General features: G+C 40.4%; 4 protein-coding genes and 1 long non-coding RNA gene across 5 annotated transcripts in view; 4 read left to right on the top strand and 1 right to left on the bottom strand.

The window, feature by feature from the left end:
* LOC121719108 overlaps positions 1 to 13244 on the bottom strand; it is a 17621-nt gene extending 4377 nt beyond the window's left edge. Inside the window, exons 1-2 of the long non-coding RNA XR_006034169.1 lie at positions 13234 to 13244; positions 3101 to 3102 (exon numbers count right to left, since the gene is read on the bottom strand). This is a non-coding gene — a long non-coding RNA (uncharacterized LOC121719108). The remainder of the gene's footprint in view (positions 1 to 3100; positions 3103 to 13233) is intronic.
* Positions 1 to 15359, top strand: part of LOC121718970 (interferon-induced protein 44-like) — a 33582-nt gene extending 18223 nt beyond the window's left edge. The window contains exons 9-10 of the mRNA XM_042104447.1: positions 7440 to 7443; positions 15349 to 15359. The gene's annotated coding sequence lies outside the window, so the exon portion shown is untranslated. The remainder of the gene's footprint in view (positions 1 to 7439; positions 7444 to 15348) is intronic.
* Positions 1 to 19057, top strand: part of LOC121718954 (interferon-induced protein 44-like) — a 163054-nt gene that overhangs the window by 66595 nt on the left and 77402 nt on the right. The window lies entirely within an intron of this gene.
* LOC121718979 (interferon-induced protein 44-like) lies at positions 649 to 6720 on the top strand. Its single transcript, XM_042104459.1, has 8 exons — positions 649 to 862; positions 1609 to 1657; positions 1778 to 1817; positions 1973 to 2171; positions 2337 to 2483; positions 2605 to 2770; positions 2974 to 3074; positions 6509 to 6720. The coding sequence occupies exons 2-8, from the start codon at positions 1615 to 1617 to the stop codon at positions 6662 to 6664; spliced, it is 852 nt and encodes a 283-aa protein (XP_041960393.1). The 5' UTR covers positions 649 to 862; positions 1609 to 1614; the 3' UTR covers positions 6665 to 6720.
* Positions 12909 to 18929, top strand: LOC121718978 (interferon-induced protein 44-like). The gene is made up of 8 exons (XM_042104457.1): positions 12909 to 13044; positions 13796 to 13844; positions 13965 to 14004; positions 14160 to 14358; positions 14524 to 14670; positions 14784 to 14949; positions 15153 to 15253; positions 18718 to 18929. Exons 2-8 carry the CDS (start codon positions 13802 to 13804, stop codon positions 18871 to 18873), a joined length of 852 nt encoding a protein of 283 aa, XP_041960391.1. The 5' UTR covers positions 12909 to 13044; positions 13796 to 13801; the 3' UTR covers positions 18874 to 18929.

The raw sequence follows: 19057 nt of genomic DNA, 5'->3' as shown, positions 1-19057 counted from the left end.
ATGACACAATTCCAAAATATTCCAAATATTTCTAAATATATGTAAATGTATGGTATGAATGCAATATATTCATGTTTTGGTATTTGAATTGATCCTTGTCATGTGGACATGTGGATCCTTGACATGTGGATCATTGTCATGTGGACAGTCTGATCGTGGTTTCATTATAATCGTTAAGTATCTGTGCTAAGTTCTACACTGTAGTTTGGACTTGAATCGCACACATGTCCTTTTACACCAGCTGACCAATGACAGGCCAGCATGGACGATGACATTAGTTTGATCTGGGGCATATTTGCAATTGCATATTTTACATTTAGTCTTTAGCACTTTTTACAGAGCGACTTAAAGCAATACTCTTCAATATTGTTAATATTACTGGAGGATAAGATTGTACATGAGTAATGACGTCATCCATAGCAACTAAGACTCACTCTTAGTTTAGGAGTTGTCATTTTTCCTTACTAAGATTGTACATAACTTAAGCATATGTGTCTCAGATCTATATCTTGAGAGATTGCTTTTCTTCTCTTCTATGGCCTCGTCCTGACCCCCTCATCCTTTCTTTTGTCGTTTGTTTTGAATTCTTTACATATAATGAATTCTTGGTTTATCCTGTTGGGAGGTGTGTGTCAATGAACAGATGACTGCAAATAACCTGATGGACAGAATGCTGCTACACATTAAATAGACAGATGACATCAGAGCAGACGTGAGAATCTGCGATCAGGAACATTTATCTTTGCAGAGGGAGTCGTTCTGTTCGTCACTATTGGATTGATATTCGTTAGTGCTGGCTGTTCAGGTGGACATTTTCTGTGGATAATTCAAATTACAGAGGGGGACTAAAATCTATATAAAGGTAACAGAACAATTGAAGAGTTTGGTTCCAAAACACTATTTTTAGGAATGTTCATAAGTCTTTTTTACACATTTTGCTTTCTAGATAATTTCAGTAGAATTATAATTTGGTATTGTTATTTTGATTTATCTTTACTCAATCAAATCAACACAACTGCAACACAACTTTCATTGATATTATCTGTAATACACAAATAAATAACATGACTTATTCATGTTTTTTTTTTAAAGTAGAAATAGAATTTTGGAACCAAATTCTTCATTAATTCACTTTTTCTTCTTTTCTTTTAGTTTTTGTCTGTTTTGCTTCTGTGTGAGTCAATATGCTGGCTGTAGGTCCTTGACAGTCACAAATGATTGCTGCAGATATTTAGATATGGACCTACTGTAAGCCTTAAGTAGACAAAATCATGCAAAAGAAGTCAGAGTAAATAGGCTCCCTGCCCACCAATAGGCTATTATTTTGGCCCGCTAAACCAGTAACCAATAATTTAGTTGGACTGGAATAGCTCAATGCTCCCGGACACAGTAGATTTAGGTTATTCATCAGACACTTTGCCTGTTGTTTGACTTTACGCTTTGCCAGTCATGACACGGAACAGGCGGGCTTTAGGTTATTCACTTTACACTTTGCCATAGTACTCTTTCCACCCCTGCTGCTATCACCCAGTTATTGTATATGCATTGCTACAGTACTAGAGTTGACATCTAATGGAGAACACACCAATCTTGGTTTCATTCTGGCAGGACAAAATGGGGGATTTCTGGTCTAAAGAATCACCTCCATCTGAACAATGTAAGTATCCAATAAGCCCCCTTCCACACCAAAATGCACACACATACATGTACAGGTAGACATGCTATATAGACACAACACAAACCTTGTTCCATCTCATTGGTCTTCTGTGTCTTCTAGTGATGGAAACTGGCTGGTGTGAAATCAACTGGGGGACACTGTAGTGTATCATCTTCTCTGTCCATTACTTTTTGATAGTTAATGCATTTGTGAATTTGATGAGAAATGGAACACAACATATTCTTCAACATTCCTACATATTCAGACACTTGAATTTAATTTATCATGAACATCATTTTTTTACTGTATCAATAGTCAAAACAATGAGATGAAGAAGAATCTGAGGAAACTTCAACTTAAGAATCCTGCTGTTCAGCATCTCCACATCCTTGTGATTGGCCCTGTTAGAGCTGGAAAGTCCAGCTTCATCCAGTCTGTAAACAGCGTCTTCAAGAACAGGATGGTCAATGCTGCTTGCACAGTGGCAGCTGGTGGCAAAAGCTTTACTAAGACAGTGAGACAGTTTCTGTAATCAGTAGGCAGGCCACATTGTTGTATTGATGCAATTGTCAAGTTAAATGATAGGTGGCTAGTGATCAATATTATGCAGTAGGAATTCTACACAACTGCCCTGTGAGGTTATTATAACTGCATCCAATGTGTTTGTTAATGTCATTAGTATACAACAAATCCATTTGAGGATGAAGGAAGGAATCTGCCATTTGTCATCAGTGATGTCATGGGTTTGGAAAAAGGAAGGGATTCTGGAGTGCAGCCTCGTGACATCATCAGCGCTTTGAAAGGTCGCATCAAAGAGGGCTACACGGTACAACCACATAGACACAAAGACACACACTTCCAGAAAGAGACAGATATTTACAGAATATTATGAGGCATTTTAAAAACACATTCTCCCTCCCTTTCTCCCTTTCTCTCCCTTTTTGTAGTTTAATCCTGTAAAGCCATGCTCAGAAGAAGACACAGGATACAACAGCCGCCCAACTGTAAATGACATGGTTCACTGCTTGGTGTTCGTCATTCCAGTTAGTGGCTGTATGGACAATGATCTTATCAGGAGGATGCAAAACATTAGACAAATAGCTTGTGATTTGGGTGAGAGGCTAATATGATAATCTAAAACTAAATTACTAACTTAGTAAACAACTTTGTTTTGAATTATGATAAATTTGCATTTCCTTTGTGTCATGTGATGATGCATTTCATGTGTGTCATGTTGAGTCTGTTGCATGCATCTGCTGCTAAATAAGGCCACAACTTCTTACCAGAGGGATGTTGTTTTTATTACCTTTCTTCAGGGATCCCTCAGGTGGTCATCTTGACAAAAGTGGACCTGGCTTGTCCTCATGTGAAGGAGGATATCAAACTTGTTTACAAGAGCCAGACCATCTATCAAAAGGTCAATTATGTCCACACGAAACCAACGGCTACTTTTTGTTTCCATTTTCACACCATTAATGACACCGGTAAAATGCGAAGAGGTGAACCCGACAGAAATCGCTGTAGTGTATAAGCCAGGCCAGTCGATGGCGCTGTAGTGTATAAGCCAGGCCAGTCGATGGCGCTGTGAAGTGCAGTTGCTTCACTTAAAATTGCGAAGAGACAAACATTCATTTTCAGGGTATGTGACTGCTATGTATGTGAAAATGCTTTTATGTTTTGCTTTATACAGAGCAAGTCACATGGGAAAACTAACATGCATTAGTCATGGGTTGTAGTAAGCTAATGTTTAACTGTTAAGATAAATGTGTTCTCCTAACTCCTAAGCCACAAAAAGTGTATGCACAGAAATCATGACAGGGAAAAAAATATTTTAAAGCAACACTATGGAAGTTTTGCTCTCGGGGTCCCGCTACAGTCGGAAAACAGTATTGTCTTCTAGTACTGTGTTACCCCAGGGAATACACGTGCATTTGTTGACAAGCCGATACCCCGCCTGCGTTGCGTGTGAAATGTCTTCCTCCCAGGTACAGTGCCATATATTTCAGCATGTTATATGAATATAATTTCATGGGTTTTATTTTTTTCAAACGGCAAAAGATCGCTTAGCTCACGTTTACAAGCCAGCGTCATTATAGTAGCCTATTGGCTACAGAATGGACATGCTAATTTAATTCAATGTTTTTGTGGTAGCCATACTGTATATTGTCAATACATGGATTTCTATGGAACGTCACGAAAACATGCGTGCGCAACCAAGAGGCAACAGCCGACTAAGTTTATAACGTTGTGGACGGCCACCAAGCGTCTTCTGCCTCAAGGCTGCGTGCGCATCTAGTTTTGTTGGTAAACCTGTGTATAGGCTATTATAATATCAAGTTACCATAGATGAATCTGCAAAGTTGAAAAATTGCTTGCATTATAGCCGGAGGCAAGACACTTTCACCAGAAAAATGAATAGGCTTATTTATTTTGTCTTAAAAAAGGGGGCTTCATCATAAAACACTACTCCAACATTAGGCTGTAGGCTACAACATTTTAGATCAAACATTTGCAATTTGCATGTCATCGATTGCAATTCTCAATTCATAACGAAAATGCTAGCGATTTTAGATCAAACATTTGTGATTTTCATGCCATCGATTGCAATGCTCAAATCAGAACGAGAACGCTATCTACCAGATTGATAATTCACTTGTCTGCTAGCATTAGATTCATGAAGATATGGAGGACCAGATAGCTTCTGCTAGGCAGACAACAAATTTGAAAAACTAGAGATAGTATGCAAGCAATAGGCCTACACTTACTAGTCCAACAGCATGAAGATCAAGTTAGGGCTGGGCGATATGGACCAAAACTGATATCCCAATATTTTGGGGCTGATTGGCGATATACGATATTGATACGATATTGATATTTCAAACAGAAAGAGCGAAGTGCTTGGTATATTCACTCAACACAACAATTATGACAACACAGCCAGTTTTAATTATATTCATTTCAGACTGCTCTAACAGAGCTGTGCAAAAAAGTGTAAACAATAACATAGACCTACAATAGGCATAGGCTACATTTGCTCTGATAAAGCTGTGCAAATAACAAAAGACCAAAAGTTGACCCTGACTGACAACGCAGGCCTACAGTACATTGTACTGCACAATGCAATAGGCTATTTTGGGCACAACAATATTGAAAAAACCTGCAGTTTTGTCACACAATGCAGTTTTTTTACCTGTAAGGGTTTGATAGGGCCTAGATGACAAGCAAATGTAGACTATGATGGCCTAGACATGTTGCTATCAACAACAAAAATAGTTTTAAACAATTAGGCTACTTAAACAACGTAACTGAGTCACTCATCAAGAGTGTGATAGACGCTACCGTCGTTTTGTATGCGTTCATTTTTGCATGTTTCTGTTCGTAAGAAAAATCCCTATGCACGATTGAATGGGGTTTCAGGAATCATAAAAAATGATGCCCTAACTGCTCGCGAGTTGCGTGCATATCCTCTTAATAAAATCAGCGTGTAGGTTGTCTCCCTGAGGACTAGATCTGCTACTGTATATCGCTAAACGCAAACATTCATCTGTGTATTTAAATTAGCTAGGCTATGTACCAAAAATGACATTTTACCGTGAGTCGAAGAGCTGTAAACAGTGTTGTAACTTAAATCTGCGTGTACAAAACCGCTTGGAGCTCCAGTGGAATTTTGATTTCACAACGAGAATTCTCGGTCTAGCCGTTGATGTGCCGACGGAATAGGCATCAGCACCAACCTCTGATCAAGGTAAACAAAATCTGACTCAGTGTCCGTCATGTTTGAAAGTTTGTAGTGCTGCGAGGGAGAACGTGCACACGCAAGGGGCGCAGTTGAGCAGAGCTGCGGCTATCTGAATGGTCTGAACACAGAAGAGCAAGTGGCTTTGATAAAATGGCCCATTATTTGACATAATACCGGTATTACGATATTGTCTCAACTACATATCGTTTTCAAAAATATATCGGTCGTAGTCGTAATACCGATATATCGCCCAGCCCTAGATCAAGTCAGCATCGGTTGGGCACCCCTCCTCCTCAGCTCATGCCAGCGAGCGAACGCTGATTGATCCTCCTCCCTAGTTTCCTCCGACAAAACCTATGCCTTCTTCGGTTTCGTTACTGCTTTGGCCATGACAACAACCTAGGCTACATGCGTGACAGTCGGCCAGCAAATAAATGCTTCTCTCACGTCCGAATTTGAGGAAATGGGGGTGGGGCGGAGAGATAGAGCCGTAGAGCAGTCGAATTTTGTAGTTGTTTTTGTTCCAGAAGTTCCGTAGTGCCAGTAAAAGCGATACAGACCCCGTCAGGGTAACATACGTGTCATTCAACCTATTGTAAGCCGATGTACCATCACAAGGGTCTTGGAAATATATTATGAAGGTAGGAAAAACTCCATAGTTTTGCTTTAATACACCCCACAATTGAAGTATTGTCAGAAAACTTCTGCATGTGGCATGACTCGGTGTTGTAGCAGAAGTCAGATGTGCACAGGGTGAACAGGACTGTAGAGAGCACAGTTCCCTGTGGATCTCCGGTGCTACTGATCACAGTGTCAGTGAGACAGTTCTTCAGTCTGACGAACTGTGGTCGCTCGGTCAGATAATCTGTAATCCAGGTTACCAGGTGAGCGTCCACACCCATCTGCAAGAGCTTGTCTCCCAGTCTGAGGGGTTGGATGGTGTTAAAATTTGCATATTCTTCAGCCAAATCAATATGACATGAGCTGAATGGAAACTGACATATGTACAGTAAGTTGCTTTATTTAAAAGTGTAAGCAAAATGAATAAATCAATATGAATCAATAGTAAATGTGTGTGTGTGTGTGTGTGTGTGTGTGTGTGTGTGTTCTAGATGCAAGCATGTAGCGATGCCTTTGGAGTCCCCATGAGCTGCATCTTCCCAGTGAAGAACTACCATGACGAGAAGCAGCTGAACCTTGATATGGATTCAGTGCTTCTGTTCACACTGACACAGATCCTGAACTATGCCAATGACTTTGTGGCATAGGCGATTCTAGTTTTTTTTTTTTTCAGGGGTGCTCAAGCTATTTTTGAATTGAGACCTACTAAGATGAATTTGATCATGTAAAGCACTGCTCAAGATGTTGTCATGAATTGATTCCCAAGAGTCCAAGCTTTCAAATTGTGTATAATATGACTATGCCACATAACAATACAATGCATTAAAATGACTTAAGTCAAAGTCAAAGTCAGCTTTATTGTCAATTTCTTCACATGTTCCAGACATACAAAGAGATCGAAATTACGTTTCTCACTATCCCACGGTGAAGACAAGACATATTTTGCCAATTTAGGTCCACAGACAAACATAACATTCAAGTAAACAAAAAAGTAAGTAAATAAGTAAATAAGAGGGCACATATAATAATGAAAAAATAAGAGCAGCAAAATTTGGTTGAAATTGTGCATAGACAGTCAATAAAATACTAGTGCAAAGTCAGGCCAATAAAAGGCTTGGGTAGTTCTGTTTGACCTAAGTAAGAAAGAAAGTGGCATAGTGGTGCATGTTATGTAAGAGCAGCAGAAGTGTTGTGTTTTCAGGACAACAACACCAAGTTGTAAAGTGTACAAGTGTGCAAGTGTGCAAGTGGAGTAGTGCAGGCGGCCATTTTGGGTCCAATGTCCAGGATGTTATGTGTTATGTAGCTGAGGGTGGAGGGGGGAGAGGAGGGAGAGAGTTCAGCATCCTTACAGCTTGGTGTATGAAGCTGTTGGTGAGTCTGGTAGTGCGGGAGCGCAGGCTTCTGTACCTCTTCCCAGAGGGCAGTAGATCAAACAGATTGTGAGCGGGGTGACTTGCATCACTCACAATTTTGGTCGCCTTGCGGGTGAGGTGGGTGGTGTAAATGTCCTTCAGGGAGGGGAGTGAAGCACCAATAATCCTTCCAGCTGTGTTCACTATGCGCTGCAGGGCTTTCCTGTTGTATTCAGTGCAGCTTCCGCCCCACACAGCGATACAGCTGGAGAGGATGCTCTCAATGGTGCCTCGGTAGAATGTGGTCATGATGGCTGGTGGAGCACTTGCTCGCCTGAGTTTCCGCAGGAAGTACAGGCGGCGCTGAGCTCTCTTCGCCAGTGATGCAGTGTTGGTGGTCCAGGAGAGGTCTTCACTGATGTGCACCCCCAGGAATTTGGTGCTGCTCGCTCTCTCCGAGAGAACACTGAGAACTATGTTGCTAAATCCCTGAAAAATAAAGTAATTACCATTGTGTGTTTGTGAAATCGCTAGTCCTCAAATGTAAGATTAATTTTGCAAACTTGATTAACAGCAGGGGGGCAAGGAGTGGTTAAACACATCTAACAGCAGGGGGGCAAGGAGTGGATAAACACATCTAACAGCAGGGGGGCTAGCTGACCAGAACATTTCTTCTAAAAATCAATTGGGAAGCCATCAGGCCCTGGGGCCTTCCCGTTTTGCATGGCAGAGATGGCAAAGGTGACCTCTTTAAGGCTCAGCGGTTGATCTAATTGTTCTTTTTGGCCATCAGAGAGGGTGGAAACCTGTATTCTATCAAAAAAATGTAAAAAAAGTGATGTGTCTTTAAATGATTCCGTACTATACAACTCAAAATAGTAGTTTTTAAAGATATCATTTATTTTTAAAGGGTCTGTGATCAGCTTTCCTGTAGTATCTTCAATTTGAGAAATATGTTGTGATGCAGATTTAGATTTTAGTTGATGAGCCAAAAGCCGGCCTGCCTTTTCACCATGTTCATAAAACATCCCACGTGATCGCATAATAAGTTGCTCTGTTTCTGAAGTAGAAAGTAAATTATACTGAGTCTGAAGATCTATTCTCTCTTTGTAGAGTAATGGACTTGGAGATGTGGAACACTTCCTATCGAGATCAAATATTGAATCCATCAACTGTTGTCTTTTTCTATTTCTCTCTCTTTATTTTGATAGGCTGAATATGCTATTATTATTATTATTATTATTATTATTATTATTATTATTATTTCCCCTCTAATAACAACTTTAAGTGTTTCACAAAGTAATGATGGAGAAACTGAGTCTGTTCTATTAGTTTCTAAAAAACTATTGATGGCTATAGAGATCAAACTGCAAAACATCTCATCTGATAATAATGTAGTATTAAAGCGCCACTGAGGACGACTAGTATAGATGTGACTGAAAGAAAGATCCATAAGTATGGGGGCGTGATCTGATTCTACGATGGCACCATATTCAACCTTCTCTAAGGAGCTCATCAGTTTTTGATCAATGAAAAAGTAATCAATTCTCGAGTATGAATGATGGACATTAGAAAAAAATGAGAAAGTTTTGCCTTGAGGATTCAAAATGCGCCAAGGATCTACACATGCTGCATGTTCAAAAAATTCTAAAAATGTACTGCCCATTTTCGATAGGGTATGTACTTTAGGGTTGGATCTGTCTAAATTTGGGTCCATGACACAGTTAAAGTCACCTCCTAAAATCCAAAAATGAGAATTTAGATTTGGCAGTTTACCGACAAGTTGTTGCACAAACCCTGCATCATCCCAGTTAGGAGCGTACAGGTTTACTAGTAGAACAGGTGTATGAAAAAGCCGTCCAGAGACTATAACATAGCGGCCTTGTGAATCAGATATAACACCAGAAGAGGTAAACTGAATTTTCTTGTGTAGTAGTATTGCTGTTCCTCTTGCTTTAGAATTAAAACCAGAATGAAAGATTTGTCCCACCCACTGTTTTTTAAACGTACTTGGTCAGAATTACGTAGGTGAGTTTCTTGAAGAAATATAATATCAGTTTTTAAATTCTTAAGGTGAGTAAATATTTTAGATCTCTTTACTGGGCTGTTGAGCCCTTTAACGTTCCATGATGCGAAACTGATCGTTGACCCCCCACACCCACCCTGTAAACTGTTAGTCATAGCCACACCATAAAGTTATAAATGTAGTGTACATGACTCCTTTTGTCCATATATAACCATGTAGATGTCACGCCTCCCTCCTTCGACAGAAAAAACATACAATCCCAAAAATGTACAGTAAATATAGAAAAGAAAAATGGTCCAGTCATTAGCCCGAGCATCCCCAGAACATTCCTTTTCTCTGCCAAACTGGCAGCGCGCAGGATTCGTCCCCCTTCTAAACACTTCCAACAATTCACCTTAATCATCTAAACTTTGAAATATGAAATAACACTTAAACATGCCATAATAAAATAACGAATCCAAAAGTCTTGAAACCAGGGATTAATGTATGATAACGTTGCTAGTCAAGAATTAGGCTACACTGAGTTAGCCGTGGCTTTTACTTTACCCAGCGTCATTGGATAGCCAGTGTTCAGTTAATCCTCATGTTCAGGACCATCAGAAATGTCGGCCTTCCTCTCAATTTTCCGAGCGTAGAACGCCTCAGCATCCGATGGTATCTCGAACGTCAGCGTCTCCCCTCCATAAGACACTCGTAGGCGCGCCGGGTAGAGAAGCCTGAATTGAATTCCCTTCTGGTACAGAGCTGATTTGACGGACTTGTAAGCTGCTCGTTTCTTAGAGAGGTTGGCACTAAGGTCAGGATATAGCCTCAATGTATGTCCCTTATACTGCATCTCGTTCTGCCTAGCCCAGCGGTAATGCCCTCTCCTTGTCTTGATAGCGGTGGAAAGCAACAATGATGGCTCGAGGTCGATGACCGTCTTTGGGTTTCTGCATAAGAGCACGATGTGCCCGGTCTAGTTCAGGCGGTGTGGCAAACACCTGATTTTCCCATCGTGTCTTTCAAAAGCGTGGAGATGAAAGCCATCATATCACCGTTGGGCTCACTACCCTCTGGCATGTTTATTATGCGGAGGTTTGCTCTCCGAGAACGGTTCTCCAAGTCATCGACGCGCTCTACCAGTGTAGCATTCACAGCCTGTAGTTCAGAGATGGCTTTCTACACTTTAGAGAGTGTTTCAAAGTTCTCGCCCGCAGTGCTCTCCACAGATGTAACTCTTTGTCCCAGTGTATCCACCATTTCCCGTTATAGATGACTGGATAGGCGCCAGAGAGGCTTGAATGAGTGCAGCCATGTCCTCTAAGATTTTCACGTTGCTTTTCCATTTCTGCTGTTAGCATCACTGCGAGTTCGTTACTAGCTGTAGCCGTCGCCATATTAGCCACTCTGCTACTAAGCGTTGATTTCTTCGACTCTGTATCCCCTTTGTTTTTCTGAGAACTTGGCATGTTCCGAACGTGTGATTTTGGTAACAAATTAAATAAAACAATCAACTGAAACTATTAACTCGATGGCAGTCTGTATAATAGGGAGTTTCAAGGTAATTAAATCCAAGGTATCAGGAGACACTCGTTTGCACGTCTTGTCACTACATATCCCAAACCGGAAGCCCCCAAAATTATGAGATTTTAAATAAAGGTTGGATGAAACGTTATTCAGTTGTTCAACATTCGATAGCCTGCCCATACCTGTCAACTGTACCATTTTTTTTTCGGGTTTCTCATGCATTTTAAATTTTTCTTCCGGCTGTCTTTCCGTTTTAATATTTTCCCGTAAAAAATAACATATTTTAATACTCTCATAACAATAGCCCTACCATCTGGCCTGTCAGCACATAAAGCACCTATGTGAATGAATACATGGTACTACTGACCAACCAAAGGATTTACATCTTACCATATATAATTACATCATATATCATCCTCGACTGCCCTATTACTGTCCCCCTATCTGGATTCCTGGCCCGTACAGCCCCATCACCTGCCTATGACAACTCTGCCCGGATTCCTGGTCCGTCTGCCGACCCACCACATGCCCCCTGACATCTCCCTTCCTCTGGACAATTCCAACGCCGGACTATTTGCACTTTCTCTCACTAAATCATGATTAATGCATTATCATACCGGATACTTAATCATCCCACCTCTTATAACTTTCACCTCAGGTGGCTTTAAACACCATGTCCTATTCTGAACACCTGACTATGCATTTGTCATGTACAGTATACAGACCTTACTGTCCTGTATTGACCCTAGGCAGATGGGTCAGGCCCTTGAGTCATGGATCTGCTCCAGGTTTCTTCCTATATGTATCTCCAATTCTAGGGAGTTTTCCTTGCCCCTGTTACCCATGGGCCTCTCTGTTACCCATGGGCCTCTCTCTTTCTTTCTTTTCTTCCTTTCTTTTCTTTTTTTATTTATTTTTCTCTGATTGCCTACATTCTGTAAAGCGCCATGATACATGTTTAATGTTCTGGCGCTCTATAAGCACAATAAATTGAAATTGAATTGAATTGAATTTGTTTTGACTGCTTTGTTTGGTGCATCTCAATAAGACAAAGGGGCCCATAAAAATAATAGCCCTTTCTTGAAAGTAAAAATGTCATTCCGTGTGGTTGACAAACCTGTTTTGACATCATGATAACTGACCGCAGAGATAGACATCTATGACCTTTGATATTTTAAACAACGGCAGACAACTGTTTGCCGTTGACGCCAAATGTCTTGTCTGATGCCTGAGGTGATGAGTGAACTTAACATGCTTGCTAAATGGGATTATACGGTTTGAGCATTGTCTTACACTGGACTCAAAACTGCAACTTACACTCTATCTGTAACCTCAACCATGTAAGGCGCTACTATGATATGATTCCAAAATATTCCAAATATTCCAAAATATCTGTAAATGTATGATATGAATGTAACTCATGTTTAGTTTTGAATTGATCCTTGTAAAGTGGGCAGCGGTCCGATCATGGTTTTATTATCAACTTCCAACCGAACACTCATACCATTCACTCCAAGTGTCAGCAGCGCCTCTTTCTCCTCTGTAAACTTTGCAGACTTCGGGTCTATCCATCCATACTGACAGCATTTTATAGATACTTCAGTGAATCACAGATGGTTTGGGGCACTGTCCAACATCCATAGGTACCCTATAGGCTAAATCATTAGTTCCTAATGAAAAATTAGTGAAATAGATAGTAGATAAATTAATACTCTTTAATATTGTTAATATTACTGGAGGATAGGAGTATTAATGAAATAAGCATATGTGTCTCAGATCTATATCTTGAGAGATAGCTTTTCTTCTCTTCTATGGCCTCGTCCTGACCCCCTCATCCTTTCTTTTGTCATTTGTTTTGAATTCTTTACATATAATGAATTCTTGGTTTATCCTGTTGGGAGGTGTGTGTCAATGAACAGATGACTGCAAATAACCTGATGGACAGACTGCTGCTACACATTAAATAGACAGATGACATCAGAGCAGACGTGAGAATCTGCGATCAGGAACATTTATCTTTGCAGAGGGAGTCGTTCTGTTCGTCACTATTGGATTGATATTTGTTAGTGCTGGCTGTTCAGGTGGACATTTTCTGTGGATAATTCAGATTACAGAGGGGGACTGAAATCATATAAAGGTAACAGAACAATTGAAGAGTTTGGTTCCAAAACACTATTTTTAGGAATGTTCATAAGTCTTTTTTACACATTTTGCTTTCTAGATAATTTCAGTAGAATTATAATTTGGTATTGTTATTTTGATTTATCTTTACTCAATCAAATCAACACAACTGCAACACAACTTTCATTGATATTATCTGTAATACACAAATAAATAACATGACTTATTCATGTTTTTTTTTAAAAGTAGAAATAGAATTTTGGAACCAAATTCTTCATTAATTCACTTTTTCTTCTTTTCTTTTAGTTTTTGTCTGTTTTGCTTCTGTGTGAGTCAATATGCTGGCTGTAGGTCCTTGACAGTCACAAATGATTGCTGCAGATATTTAGATATAGACCTACTGTAAGCCTTAAGTAGACAAAATCATGCAAAAGAAGTCAGCGTAAATAGGCTCCCTGCTCTCCGATAGGCTATTATTTTGGCCCGCTAAACCAGTAACCAATAATTTAGTTGGACTGGACTGGAATAGCTCAATGCTCCCGGACACAGTAGATTTAGGTTATTCATCAGACACTTTGCCTGTTGTTTGACTTTACGCTTTGCCAGTCATGACACGGAACAGGCGGGCTTTAGGTTATTCACTTTACACTTTGCCATAGTACTCTTTCCACCCCTGCTGCTATCACCCAGTTATTGTATATGCATTGCTACAGTACTAGAGTTGACATCTAATAGAGAACACACCAATCTTGGTTTCATTCTGGCAGGACAAAATGGGGGATTTCTGGTCTAAAGAATCACCTCCATCTGAACAATGTAAGTATCCAATAAGCCCCCTTCCACACCAAAATGCACACACATACATGTACAGGTAGACATGCTATATAGACACAACACAAACCTTGTTCCATCTCATTGGTCTTCTGTGTCTTCTAGTGATGGAAACTGGCTGGTGTGAAATCAACTGGGGGACACTGTAGTGTATCATCTTCTCTGTCCATTACTTTTTGATAGTTAATGCATTTGTGAATTTGATGAGAAATGGAACACAACATATTCTTCAACATTCCTACATATTCAGACACTTGAATTTAATTTATCATGAACATCATTTTTTTACTGTATCAATAGTCAAAACAATGAGATGAAGAAGAATCTGAGGAAACTTCAACTTAAGAATCCTGCTGTTCAGCATCTCCACATCCTTGTGATTGGCCCTGTTAGAGCTGGAAAGTCCAGCTTCATCCAGTCTGTAAACAGCGTCTTCAAGAACAGGATGGTCAATGCTGCTTGCACAGTGGCAGCTGGTGGCAAAAGCTGTACTAAGACAGTGAGACAGTTTCTGTAATCAGTAGGCAGGCCACATTGTTGTATTGATGCAATTGTCAAGTTAAATGATAGGTGGCTAGTGATCAATATTATGCAGTAGGAATTCTACACAACTGCCCTGTGAGGTTATTATAACTGCATCCAATGTGTTTGTTAATGTCATTAGTATACAACAAATCCATTTGAGGATGAAGGAAGGAATCTGCCATTTGTCATCAGTGATGTCATGGGTTTGGAAAAAGGAAGGGATTCTGGAGTGCAGCCTCGTGACATCATCAGCGCTTTGAAAGGTCGCATCAAAGAGGGCTACACGGTACAACCACATAGACACAAAGACACACACTTCCAGAAAGAGACAGATATTTACAGAATATTATGAGGCATTTTAAAAACACATTCTCCCTCCCTTTCTCCCCCTTTTTGTAGTTTAATCCTGTAAAGCCATGCTCAGAAGAAGACACAGGATACAACAGCCGCCCAACTGTAAATGACATGGTTCACTGCTTGGTGTTCGTCATTCCAGTTAGTGGCTGTATGGACAATGATCTTATCAGGAGGATGCAAAACATTAGACAAATAGCTTGTGATTTGGGTGAGAGGCTAATATGATAATCTAAAACTAAATTACTAACTTAGTAAACAACTTTGTTTTGAATTATGATAAATTTGCATTTCCTTTGTGTCATGTGATGATGCATTTCATGTGTGTCATGTTGAGTCTGTTGCATGCATCTGCTGCTAAATAAGGCCACAACTTCTTACCAGAGGGATGTTGTTTTTATTACCTTTCTTCAGGGATCCCTCAGGTGGTCATCTTGACAAAAGTGGACCTGGCTTGTCCTCATGTGAAGGAGGATATCAAACTTGTCTACAAGAGCCAGACCATCTATCAAAAGGTCAATTATGTCCACACGAAACCAACGGCTACTTTTTGTTTCCATTTTCACACCATTAATGACACCGGTAAAATGCGAAGAGGTGAACCCGTCAGAAATCGCTGTAGTGTATAAGCCAGGCCAGTCGATGGCGCTGTAGTGTATAAGCCAGGCCAGTCGATGGCGCTGTAGTGTATAAGCCAGGCCAGTCGATGGCGCTGTGAAGTGCAGTTGCTTCACTTAAAATTGCGAAGAGACAAACATTCATTTTCAGGGTATGTGACTGCTATGTATGTGAAAATGCTTTTATGTTTTGCTTTATACAGAGCAAGTCACATGGGAAAACTAACATGCATTAGTCATGGGTTGTAGTAAGCTAATGTTTAACTGTTAAGATAAATGTGTTCTCCTAACTCCTAAGCCACAAAAAGTGTATGCACAGAAATCATGACAGGGAAAAAAATATTTTAAAGCAACACTATGGAAGTTTTGCTCTCGGGGTCCCGCTACAGTCGGAAAACAGTATTGTCTTCTAGTACTGTGTTACCCCAGGGAATACACGTGCATTTGTTGACAAGCCGATACCCCGCCTGCGTTGCGTGTGAAATGTCTTCCTCCCAGGTACAGTGCCATATATTTCAGCATGTTATATGAATATAATTTCATGGGTTTTATTTTTTTCAAACGGCAAAAGATCGCTTAGCTCACGTTTACAAGCCAGCGTCATTATAGTAGCCTATTGGCTACAGAATGGACATGCTAATTTAATTCAATGTTTTTGTGGTAGCCATACTGTATATTGTCAATACATGGATTTCTATGGAACGTCACGAAAACATGCGTGCGCAACCAAGAGGCAACAGCCGACTAAGTTTATAACGTTGTGGACGGCCACCAAGCGTCTTCTGCCTCAAGGCTGCGTGCGCATCTAGTTTTGTTGGTAAACCTGTGTATAGGCTATTATAATATCAAGTTACCATAGATGAATCTGCAAAGTTGAAAAATTGCTTGCATTATAGCCGGAGGCAAGACACTTTCACCAGAAAAATGAATAGGCTTATTTATTTTGTCTTAAAAAAGGGGGCTTCATCATAAAACACTACTCCAACATTAGGCTGTAGGCTACAACATTTTAGATCAAACATTTGCAATTTGCATGTCATCGATTGCAATTCTCAATTCATAACGAAAATGCTAGCGATTTTAGATCAAACATTTGTGATTTTCATGCCATCGATTGCAATGCTCAAATCAGAACGAGAACGCTATCTACCAGATTGATAATTCACTTGTCTGCTAGCATTAGATTCATGAAGATATGGAGGACCAGATAGCTTCTGCTAGGCAGACAACAAATTTGAAAAACTAGAGATAGTATGCAAGCAATAGGCCTACACTTACTAGTCCAACAGCATGAAGATCAAGTTAGGGCTGGGCGATATGGACCAAAACTGATATCCCAATATTTTGGGGCTGATTGGCGATATACGATATTGATACGATATTGATATTTCAAACAGAAAGAGCGAAGTGCTTGGTATATTCACTCAACACAACAATTATGACAACACAGCCAGTTTTAATTATATTCATTTCAGACTGCTCTAACAGAGCTGTGCAAAAAAGTGTAAACAATAACATAGACCTACAATAGGCATAGGCTACATTTGCTCTGATAAAGCTGTGCAAATAACAAAAGACCAAAAGTTGACCCTGACTGACAACGCAGGCCTACAGTACATTGTACTGCACAATGCAATAGGCTATTTTGGGCACAACAATATTGAAAAAACCTGCAGTTTTGTCACACAATGCAGTTTTTTTACCTGTAAGGGTTTGATAGGGCCTAGATGACAAGCAAATGTAGACTATGATGGCCTAGACATGTTGCTATCAACAACAAAAATAGTTTTAAACAATTAGGCTACTTAAACAACGTAACTGAGTCACTCATCAAGAGTGTGATAGACGCTACCGTCGTTTTGTATGCGTTCATTTTTGCATGTTTCTGTTCGTAAGAAAAATCCCTATGCACGATTGAATGGGGTTTCAGGAATCATAAAAAATGATGCCCTAACTGCTCGCGAGTCGCGTGCATATCCTCTTAATAAAATCAGCGTGTAGGTTGTCTCCCTGAGGACTAGATCTGCTACTGTATATCGCTAAACGCAAACATTCATCTGTGTATTTAAATTAGCTAGGCTATGTACCAAAAATGACATTTTACCGTGAGTCGAAGAGCTGTAAACAGTGTTGTAACTTAAATCTGCGTGTACAAAACCGCTTGGAGCTCCAGTGGAATTTTGATTTCACAACGAGAATTCTCGGTCTAGCCGTTGATGTGCCGACGGAATAGGCATCAGCACCAACCTCTGATCAAGGTAAACAAAATCTGACTCAGTGTCCGTCATGTTTGAAAGTTTGTAGTGCTGCGAGGGAGAACGTGCACACGCAAGGGGCGCAGTTGAGCAGAGCTGCGGCTATCTGAATGGTCTGAACACAGAAGAGCAAGTGGCTTTGATAAAATGGCCCATTATTTGACATAATACCGGTATTACGATATTGTCTCAACTACATATCGTTTTCAAAAATATATCGGTCGTAGTCGTAATACCGATATATCGCCCAGCCCTAGATCAAGTCAGCATCGGTTGGGCACCCCTCCTCCTCAGCTCATGCCAGCGAGCGAACGCTGATTGATCCTCCTCCCTAGTTTCCTCCGACAAAACCTATGCCTTCTTCGGTTTCGTTACTGCTTTGGCCATGACAACAACCTAGGCTACATGCGTGACAGTCGGCCAGCAAATAAATGCTTCTCTCACGTCCGAATTTGAGGAAATGGGGGTGGGGCGGAGAGATAGAGCCGTAGAGCAGTCGAATTTTGTAGTTGTTTTTGTTCCAGAAGTTCCGTAGTGCCAGTAAAAGCGATACAGACCCCGTCAGGGTAACATACGTGTCATTCAACCTATTGTAAGTCGATGTACCATCACAAGGGTCTTGGAAATATATTATGAAGGTAGGAAAAACTCCATAGTTTTGCTTTAATACACCCCACAATTGAAGTATTGTCAGAAAACGCCTGCATGTGGCATGACTCGGTGTTGTAGCAGAAGTCAGATGTGCACAGGGTGAACAGGACTGTAGAGAGCACAGTTCCCTGTGGATCTCCGGTGCTACTGATCACAGTGTCAGTGAGACAGTTCTTCAGTCTGACGAACTGTGGTCGCTCGGTCAGATAATCTGTAATCCAGGTTACCAGGTGAGCGTCCACACCCATCTGCAAGAGCTTGTCTCCCAGTCTGAGGGGTTGGATGGTGTTAAAATTTGCATATTCTTCAGCCAAATCAATATGACATGAGCTGAATGGAAACTGACATATGTACAGTAAGTTGCTTTATTTAAAAGTGTAAGCAAAATGAATAAATCAATATGAATCAATAGTAAATGTGTGTGTGTGTGTGTGTGTGTGTGTGTGTGTGTTCTAGATGCAAGCATGTAGCGATGCCTTTGGAGTCCCCATGAGCTGCATCTTCCCAGTGAAGAACTACCATGACGAGAAGCAGCTGAACCTTGATATGGATTCAGTGCTTCTGTTCACACTGACACAGATCCTGAACTATGCCAATGACTTTGTGGCATAGGCGATTCTAGTTTTTTTTTTTTTCAGGGGTGCTCAAGCTATTTTTGAATTGAGACCTACTAAGATGAATTTGATCATGTAAAGCACTGCTCAATATGTTGTCATGAATTGATTCCCAAGAGTCCAAGCTTTCAAATTGTGTATAATATGACTATGCCACATAACAATACAATGCATTAAAATGA

Source organism: Alosa sapidissima, chromosome 9 (genome assembly GCF_018492685.1).
Source record: "Alosa sapidissima isolate fAloSap1 chromosome 9, fAloSap1.pri, whole genome shotgun sequence".
Lineage (NCBI taxonomy): Eukaryota > Metazoa > Chordata > Actinopteri > Clupeiformes > Clupeidae > Alosa > Alosa sapidissima.
The sequence above is the reverse complement of the archived record's forward strand: the minus strand, read 5'-3'. Positions and strand labels throughout refer to the sequence as shown.